Source organism: Buceros rhinoceros, unplaced genomic scaffold (genome assembly GCF_000710305.1).
Source record: "Buceros rhinoceros silvestris isolate BGI_N320 unplaced genomic scaffold, ASM71030v1 scaffold12067, whole genome shotgun sequence".
Lineage (NCBI taxonomy): Eukaryota > Metazoa > Chordata > Aves > Bucerotiformes > Bucerotidae > Buceros > Buceros rhinoceros.
The window spans coordinates 88,081-97,854 of record NW_010420475.1 but is presented as its reverse complement, the minus strand read 5'-3'; the positions used below and the strand labels follow the sequence as shown (position 1 = coordinate 97,854).

Genomic DNA, 9,774 nt, shown 5'->3' with positions numbered 1-9,774 from the left:
TCTTGCCTGGAGACATTTAAGTGGCTTTCAGTCATCCGTTGATCAATAATTTCCATTTGTGAGATGTTAATTCATTCCCTAGTTCTTTATACGAGTGCAAGATGTGATAAGTGGTTTGTTGGTGCCAGACCAGATTGTGGATCTCTTATTTGCACATACAGGCTTATAAATTGAGAAGAAGTCCCATCAGCTTCAATTCTGCGTTCAGACTTCAGGCTCTGAATCACAGTATGTCAATTTTTGTTACGGATATTAAGGAAAACAACACTTGTCCTTAAAAGGCTGTTTTTAATTTTATTTTGTTTTGTTTTCTGGTGGGCACAATTTTCATGGTCTCTCACCTGCCTCTAAGCGATGTGTCCTGCCCGGCCACACGTCACTGGGCATGGACATGTTCATCAGGACGGTGGATCTCGGCTGCTGATCTTGGAGCAACCTCCTGAAGGTCGTAGCGGATGGGGACAGGATTCCCATCCCATTCACGCTCTGAAAAGTGAAAACGTGTACAGATGGGTGATTGTAGAGGCATGTTTGTAGATCACAGGGTAAATTAATTCTGAGCTGGATTTTGTAGATCGGTGTGTTCTTGTATCCGGTGTCAATTCTAGTCTTGATGAAGCTCTAAGTTTACTCCTGCTGCGATGGCCAGGCTTGAGGGGTTGAGTGCTTTGCCTCGACTGCCCAGGGGAAGGGTTTGCTGGAAGCTGCCTCCCCGAGTCTCGGCAGCGATGAGGAACATGGGTTAGTGAGGAGATGACACAGATTTGAACAAGGTGCGAGTACTTTTCTCTGACAGAGATAGCACTGTAAGTGGAAAGTTTTCATCTTTTCCGCTGTCATACGCATTTATCAGGACTTTACTGGAGGCAGTTACATGTTTATGGTATTTTCTCCTGTATCGCCAGGCATACTGCATTAAAATAAAAACCAGAAGCCATAAATGAGAAGCTATGAATAATTTGCATATAGGAATTGTTTATAAGGCTATTCCTGTAGTAATTCTTTTTAGTAATGGCTATTTTACTTGCTCATGATTTCAGTTGCTGGATTCAGGCTCCACACTCTCCCGAATTGTCAGCAGTTGCGCAAGAGGCCATTGTCGTACCGCAAATAGCTTGTGATTCATTTTTTGGTGGGTGGCAAAAAATAAAATTGTAATTATTGCTTTGAACTTTTAATAAAAGCCCTGATGGTTTTTCTCCCAGAGGAAATCTTGTTATTTTTGTACCTGAATCTAAAAGTGAAATACTCCCTAACTTTTTCTGTCATTGAAACCCTCACCTACCCCGGTGCTGTTCAAGACCGTATTGTGTTAGACACAGCACAGCCTCAGGGAGGTTCTTTAGGGTAGGAAATCATGTAATATCCAAATAAAGGGAAAAAAAAAAAAGATAAAAGCTGAGATGACCAGAAGTGAAATGATGTGCTGGTGCTGAAATCAGTTTTCCTCGGTAGCTACCCAGTGTAGCAGGCGCTTGGTCCAAAACCTCGAGGGCGCACAGCAGCTCTGCTTCTCTGCACAGGGGTTTGAAGCGACTGTGCTGTCATCCTCAAGTGTGAGATCTGGCAGAGGCAGAACTCGTCTTCGTTGTATCTTATGCTGTTTCTCAAAAGGATGTTGAAATGCCACAGGCAGCTGCTGGCCTCCTCCATACCGCCGTTACTCAGCAGCCTCACGGGGGCTTTCCCCCCAGGTTCCCGGCAGAAGAGTGGTCACGACTATTCCTGCTTTGAATGTAAGGGAAGATAAGGCAGGCTGTGTACTGACAGAATTGTGGCCGTGAGCATCATAATTGGTCTTGGAAACCAGGCTGTCAGCTTTCCAGCTGCCTGAACTGCCGGGCTGTGCTGCCTCTCCAAACCTGCTGGCAGTCGGTTATCAGAGAAACAGATCCCGAGTCTCGAACCGGTGGGTTATTTGGAGGGTTGTGAAGAACAGTGTGTGTACGGTACTCGCTGAAGAGCGGGATCTTGTGCTTGACCGGGAGCAGAGTTAGAACACATTTGTCAGGATCCCATCTTACAGACCTTGATTATTGGAGAGAAATTGAAAAGTTTGGGTTCAGCTCTTACAGTTTTTGAAGTCCTTGATGTGAATCTGGAATTTCTTGATTTGGGGCCATCTTGAATTTTAGCATTTCAAAATGAAAGATAAGATTGCCAGAGAGCATCTTGCCTGCAGATTTCCATGTTTCTTGGTGCAGCCTCTTCCCCAGCTGTACTTGCATTGTGCTTGAATTTGCCAAGGGCTCAAGTGTGTGATTTTTTTTTTTCCTTTTTGAAAGATTGAGTTTCTTGTGCATCCATGCTTTTCAATCCTTTACAAAATGCATATATATATATAAAATATAAACTTGGGGGGGGAGGGGAAAGAAGCCGCTGGTATCCGTTGATAAAAATTAGGAATATATGCTGTTCACTGCGCAGAATTGATCAAAGTGTTTATCTGGCTCATCTGAGTGTCACGCTGCTACGGCGTGGGATAAAGTCAATAGGTTAGAAGTGAGGCAGGGCTTTTCAGACTCAATCTTCTGTGAACTGCAAGAGGTCAGCGGAAAAATACATGGGTAGCAAGTCTTGGCAGCTGCCTCAGAACCGAGAGGGCGGAGAGAGCTGTGTTTCATTAAAAATCATCATGCCTGGCTGCTGACACACAGATTGGCCACCCCTTGGTCTCGGTGCTTTCTTCTGCTTTTTCTGAGTGGAGTGTCTGCACACGCATAAAGGAGATCCTTTAAACAGAACTGAATCAAATAACTCTCATCATGTTTTTCCTTATTGCTAACATTTGTCACCTTGATGCATCTGTGAAGAGATGAGTCGAGACACAATGTGCCGTAAAATAACTGCTTGATGAATCAAAATGTGAGTTCAGCGTCAAGTGCCATGGTTAATATCATGCAAGCTTCCAGGTTAACAAACTCATAAACTGCCTTAGGATGTATTTCTCCTCCCTAAATTCAGCCTGTCCTTCCCTCCTAGAAGAAAAAAATTGTCCTTTTCGAGAGGTTGCTGTTGTGCTAACAAGCCGTATTAATTTGGGCTCTGAAAATTGGGTTTTTCTTAGCACATCGCCACCTTCAGAAGTTTATAGTTCACAGGTACAGACTGGCACGAAGTGGGTAGGGGCCACGTAAGCAAACATCAGCTGAGAAACTGGTCCATTGTAGTTTTTGTATTCAGTGTGCCGGGAGGGGTCTGTACGCAGTAGGAGAACCTCATCGCTGCTTGAGTGTGACTGTGCTTTTGTTCAGAGTGATGGTTTTATCACGAGGTTGTAAATTAATAAAAGCAAAATAGTGTTTTTATTTTGATTTTTTTAAGTTCTCTAATTAAAGTGGTTCTAGCTGGCCCTGAAACTATTGGTGTCTATACCCTGCAATTTTAATATCCTTTCTTTCTGTTACCTAACAACTAGCATAAAATAGCTAGTTTGAGTTCTTCAGATAAATGGTTTGTTTTCTGGCTTCTAAGAGAATCACTGGCTTTTCTAATGGAACTGCTTTTACTGAAGAAAGCAAAACAAACCCGCCCTTCCTAAATTTACTTTTTGCTTTCCTCTACAGGCTCCTTCATGATGGTGAACAGCTCTGGGCAGGCGTCGGGGCAGAAAGCTCACTTGCTGCTCCCCACGCTGAAGGAAAACGACACGCATTGCATCGACTTCCACTACTACTTATCGAGCAGAGACCGTTCGAGTCCCGGCTCCCTGAACGTCTACGTGAAGGTGAACGGAGGACCACAGGGCAATCCCATCTGGAACGTCTCGGGGGTTGTTACAGAAGGATGGGTGAAAGCAGAACTTGCCATCAGTACATTCTGGCCCCATTTTTATCAGGTATGAGTCTGTAATATTTTTCTCTTGTTTTCCTTCGAACATTTGGATAGGTATGAGCTAAGGTGTGGTTGGCAATAAGTGCTGTGAAAATCAGATCTTCCCACGACTTTCTCCTATCAGAATGACTTTACATGTAGCAGTTTTGTAGCAAAGGGTTATATAGGCGCCTTAATGTATTTCTTCCTGCTTTGCCCTTTTTCTTCAGTTTGTTGTCAGGTCACAGAGTGATGGATGAACTGCTGGGAGTCAAATTATTGGCCCACGTGTTTGTCATGAAGTTGGTACATAAACAAGCACTACGTAAATGTGAATACAACTAGATGTGGAGCTGTATTGCTGCATAAATTAGCCTCAACTATTCATGGCCCTTGATTGGTTCCATAAGAAGGAACGTGTGTTCACACACCTTTATGTCTAGGCTCTTCCCAAGGCCACCTGAGGGGTGTAGGCTACTAATAAAATCTTGTACCATGCAATCAACACGAGTATCCTCTTCACCACATCCTCACTTCCACTTCTTTGGGCACTGCTTGTAACATCCTTTTTCTCGCTCTGTTAGGAGAGTTATTCTTTCTAAAACAAGCACAGAGTTGAGGAGCGCAATGGGTAATTTCTGTTTTGGTGACATTAATTTTTCAGCTACTTGTCCAACTTTATGTGGCAGCTTTACAGTCATTGTTTTAGTTTTAATTAGGTAAGATTGCACACAGTGGACTCACGTACTTCTTGTCAGGTATTGAAGGCATGTTTTTGTCTTGTTTTATATTCAAGACCAAAAAAAAAAAAAAGCCCAGGAGCTGATTGCACTCTAAATCTTGCAGGACAAGCTGATGTACATAAGATACTAATAAAAGACATGAGATAGGAATTATCGTAGAATAAACTACGAAAAGGCAGCAAATAGTCTGTGGATATGAAACAGCAGGAAGAAAAGCTTGCTCTATTTTTTTTTTTTCCTTCGCTTCTCATAACTGGGTAGGAGGTCTATAAAATGTGAGCTAAGTGGAATGCTTTAATGCTCTGCCTCTGAAAAAGAGTTGGGGATATTGGCAGAATACAGAGCACACTGTGCAGGGTGAGAGGAAGGGATAAAGAGATGCTAATGTGTGGAAATTGGCGTTTTAAGGGCTCTGCACAACTTGTCACTTGTTCTGAAGTCGTAGGAAAGTGCTTAGGCTCCATCATATTAACATGAACCTGGTCACGAACCAGAATTTGCTTCATAGTAGGTGTTCCACAGAGATAACAGAAACGATCTTTCACCGAGATAATCAGTGCTTGAAAAACCTGGAAGAGGCAGTCTGATCTCACACTAGGAGAGATCCTGCTCTTAGATATACCAATAGCAGGCTTCCTGAGCCGTGCTTACCTCTTTTGCAAGTCTTTTTGCAGGTCAAGTTTGCTTCTCCCAAGCGAAAAGCCTTTAATTCAAACAAGAATTTTTCATTGCAGCACAAAACCGAACAGTTTGGAAGGCAGCAGAACTGCCTCGCAATAGTTCTTTCCTAGAAAACGCAAGGGTGATGAATGGGGGTGGTGTTTCCTTCTGCTTACAGTTGTATTATTATTTCTTTGGTGTGGCTTTTAAAAATTTGAGATCTGCCCCACTATTGTGGGGGATCTAATGGACTGATCTATCATCAGTCCCTGGTTTTATAAACCATCTTCTGTTGGTGGTCTGCAGTCCTGCACACCTTTTAATCAAGGTTTAAAAAAGAAAAAGAAAACTTTAAGCCTGCAAAAGTGAAGAGGAAAACAAAATTAAGGACTTAGTCAAAATTATTTTTTGGCAGCTTCAAGTAACACTTCTGACTTAAGGAGTCAGAGGTAGCGGGATGACAAGCCTGGGGTACCGTTGCCTAGGGAGTGTCTCCTTTCACACTCACCATCCAGGATGTGCCATCAGAGGGTAATTTGTTACCTTTAAATCAAAATTGCATCCCTGGAGTGCAGGAGGCCTGAAAGCACGTTCTGTATTTCAAAAGCACCAGGTTACACAGGAAAAAAAATAACATTTTTCCTAAGTAATGAAATCGGTGTCAGTCAAAATGTGGGTTATTCTCTTGCTGCACAGAAACCACATGCCCTCGAATTTCAGTGTGCATCGAAAACTTGGCCAGGCAAAACTAGCCAAGCTATCTGCCCTGGGCCTGAGGCTTCCACAAGTGCTTCGAGCCTTGGAGATGTGACTGGTGGAAAACCTGTGACCAAGCCGATTGCCAGAGGTCACCATGTAAGTCTGGCACTTGTGTGCAAGGGTCATACAAGTCATCTGGATCCAAAAGCGCTCTGCTGAGGTCGAACCGTGGGCATGGGGGAGAGTTATAATGTCTGCCCTAGAGTTACTCGTACTTGGATTCCCAGCCTGCAATTTTTTTAGTGTAGCGAGAAAAAGCCGTAATAGTTCTTGGAGAAGGGTAATACATGTAATCTTGAAATACTGCTTGCCATAAGGATGAACTTAGTCCCAGCATGCACAAGGGCAGCACTAGAGTCTGCCAGGAAGAGTTTTTTTGATGTATAGCAAGGAACGTTATTGATCCCTGCCTGAAGAAAACTGTTGTACCACAGCAGATGAGCCGGGCTGCGCGGGTAACACAGACGTTGTGGTGTACAGCAGCTGCGAAACGTAGGATTGTTTATTGGAGAGGGAACGTGGAATGGCTTAGTGTCTGCAGTTCTCTGGAGAGCTTAAGGACGTGTAAAAGTAAAGCTTTGCATTTGGTCATCTGTATTAATTTCTGAGAAGTTCCTAAAGTGTAAGGCATTGTGAAATGCTGGTCTCTCAACCATTTTTCTACATTTCTGTCTGAAGTTAAAGGACGTGAGACATTCCCAGTGTGGAATTTGCAGAGCTGGGCCCCAGAAGTGGGGATTCCTGCCTTTTCTTCAAGTTAAGTCTCAGTTCCTTGTTTTCGGGAAAACCTGGGTGCTTCTGTACTTCTCCCTTTGATAGGGCTGAGGTGCTGCAAAAGACAGAAAAAGACAAGGATGTGGAGGTTTGAACTGGGAAGTAACAGGAACACCTGTGTGTCAAGTGGAACAGATTGTAAAATCATCCATCAAAACGGTGTGGTGTGAGTCGAGAGGAATGCTCCGCTCTCTCCAGTGCATTCTGCACCAGTGCACGGGGCTTTTAGGAGCTGACTTGGTTGCTAGTGGCTTAAGTTATATTGTGCTGTGTTAAAGACTCCCGACATGTTGGTAATTAACTGAAGACAGTTCAGGTATTGGTGCTTGCATTTGCCACACACCAATAGCTAATGCCAGTGCCTTGGGGAGCCTTTCTGTCTGTGTTCTTGGCTAGCAGGAAATGGAGAATTATTTCATTGTGGCTTATGGCCTCTCACAAATGCAAAACTAAAATCAGATTTCGTAGCTGTAATATTTAATTCAAGTCCGAAGGGAGTTGCAGTAGTTCCTTGCGTGACCTTCCCTGCAGTGTAATTTTTATCAGGAATGACATTTCATTTCTAAAATGATTATAAATTCGATACTAAGGACTTGCATTATACTCTTATTTTATACAGTCCCTAAAAAGCTTATCAAGAACTTTGATAACACAAACCAGTTGTTGATGTTTTTTGGATTATTTTATCTTCTGGAGACTTGATTCCTCCTATTGCTCCTTGTACACCCTTCTCTGGAACAGGACTTTGTTTCTACGTATCGGTAGCACTTGAACTTCTCTCAGTTTATATCTTTGCCTGTTAATTTTTGTGTTCAACCTGTTTTCATCATGTCTTTTTTCTAATGGAATTATTTCAGAAGAGCTCAAATTTAGATGTGTTTTGAATTGGAGGGGAGCAGGTCTTCGGAAGGTCATGGAAACCTCACTAGAAACTATATTCTGGAAGCCCAAATGCAAAGCAAAATGATGAACAGCAATTCTGTGCTTAGGGAGGACATGCCGGGTCTACTTTCATAGCCAGGACATGCAGCGATCGGCATGCGAAGAGCTGAATCTCTTACTGTATTACACCTCCTGATGAGGGAGATGAGGAGGCTAAACAGCTGCAGACTGGGAATACTGGGTTTTATTTAGAATGAAAATAAGCTTTGAAAACAGTCTTTAAGTAGTTAATTTTGTGTTCTAGGAATGAATGTTAGAGGTTACGAATTACCGAGAAGATGTCTTCTATGAAACAAGGAGCTGCACGAGAGTTCCGCTCTAACAGCAGTAACTGTGCCAGATGAACGCGTTAATTAACTCTGTCCTTGAAAACATTATTGTATACTCATGCAAAAACGAGAAATTTAATACGGTATGAACATTACTTTAGGAAAGAGGGAGTGGAACTGGGAGGTCCCTGTCAGATGCAGAGGACAGCATCCATTACATCTCCATTCATTCACTGTTTTTTAAGTAGTCAAAGGTGGCACTTCATTCCTGTGGGAATTTATCATAATAAATAAAACAGAAAGTGCTAGTTAGTGTACCATTAGCACAGAGAAATACTACATGTGGTTTTTAAGGCTCTTCATTCTCAGACCATGCTAGTTCAAACTAGGGAAAGGCAGAAACAACTTTATCGAGTCTGGGAGAATCTTATTTCAGTCCAGTTAACTGGAATTCGGGGTCATCTGTTGCTGGCAGTTTGCTCGCTAGCACTGCAGTGGCACGCATGTTAAATGAAGGGTTTCTCCAGGAGAATCCATGCAGGGCTGTTGATTCAATAAGAGAATTTTATCTCAGGTGCAGCATACTAAGAACACGCTGTCAAATCATCCACTCAAAGTGTTAAAGGAGTATGGGTGTGTACACAGGGTGTCTTTTCCTCTTCCAAAGGAAAGAAGCATGTGGTTGTGTCTAATCCTAATGAATGTTGCTCTGACTTTTTGTTTTCCACAGCAAACAGATTTTCAGTCTTTGGTGTGCATGTGCATACTGAATTACCTTGGTATCCCTTCATCATTAATGATGAAATGATGCTGGAATAAGGGCGGAGGATGGTGACTGGCCCAATGACGACTGTAGCTATATTTTTAAGAAAGCTTTTTCTGATTTTGTGTTTCAGGTGATATTTGAATCTGTCTCCTTGAAAGGACATCCGGGGTACATAGCTGTGGATGAAGTCAGAGTTCTCGCCCATCCATGCAGTGAGCACCCTTTGTTTCTCTAACTGTATCGATGTGTTCTATACCAGTCTGAAGGAGTCACCCAGTGTGGTCAGCACTAAACTGTCCTCTTGTGTCCCTCTGAGACACCTGAAGACAATCAATTGCACAGCTGGCACCAGGACTTCTGTGGAAGTCTCTCTTCCTCCCTCGTTAGGAGAACGTAAAATGGATTGGTTTGTTATTTCTGAATCATCCTGCTGTAGAAAACAATCTGTAGAAAAGCTTGTGATAATGTCCTGTGTGGTTAGCCTAAGAAGAAGCAAACAATTTTTTTCAGTATTTCCTTGGTAAAGGACATATCCCAAAGGTCAGTCAGTCTCTCTCAACAAATGTTAAACTGCTCAGCACCCCCCGAAAGATACTAAAAATAAATCTCATTCAGACAATACACTTGCAGGAGTAAAAACTAATGCATGTTCATTATACTGTTCAAAAGTATTAGTGCCCGTGTCTTCGACCACAGCATAATAATAAGCTTAAATTTATTTTAATTTTTTTTCGATTTAAAGAAACCTCGAGCCTCAACCTTTGTGTCTGACCTTGTTTGGTTTCTCTGCATCTACAGCATAGCTTGAGGGCTTTGTGTGTCTGTATTCTCTATGTAGACTACAATTTCTATTAAAGATTTTTGGTTTTTAACAGCCTTTACAGCCCTTCTCACCAGTTCATAGTTTTAGTAAGTCGGTGACAGCTGCTCACAAAAAAAAGTCACGGATTGTATCGATGAAGTGAAATCAATTGATTTTCTTGCAATACAAGATTTCCAAGAAGAGCTGCCATTCAATGTGACAGACACGGTTCTGCTCAAGTTCAGC

The 9,774-nt window shown here is 42.5% G+C and overlaps 1 protein-coding gene across 1 annotated transcript in view; it reads left to right on the top strand.

The window, feature by feature from the left end:
• Positions 1–354: 354 nt before the first annotated feature.
• Positions 355–9,774, top strand: part of LOC104496232 (receptor-type tyrosine-protein phosphatase T-like) — a gene marked incomplete at its 3' end in the record, with an annotated part of 51,012 nt that continues 41,592 nt past the window's right edge. The window contains exons 1-4 of the mRNA XM_010139316.1: positions 355–503; positions 1,615–1,736; positions 3,567–3,838; positions 8,857–8,938. Of these exons, the coding sequence (XP_010137618.1) occupies positions 355–503; positions 1,615–1,736; positions 3,567–3,838; positions 8,857–8,938 (625 nt within the window). The remainder of the gene's footprint in view (positions 504–1,614; positions 1,737–3,566; positions 3,839–8,856; positions 8,939–9,774) is intronic.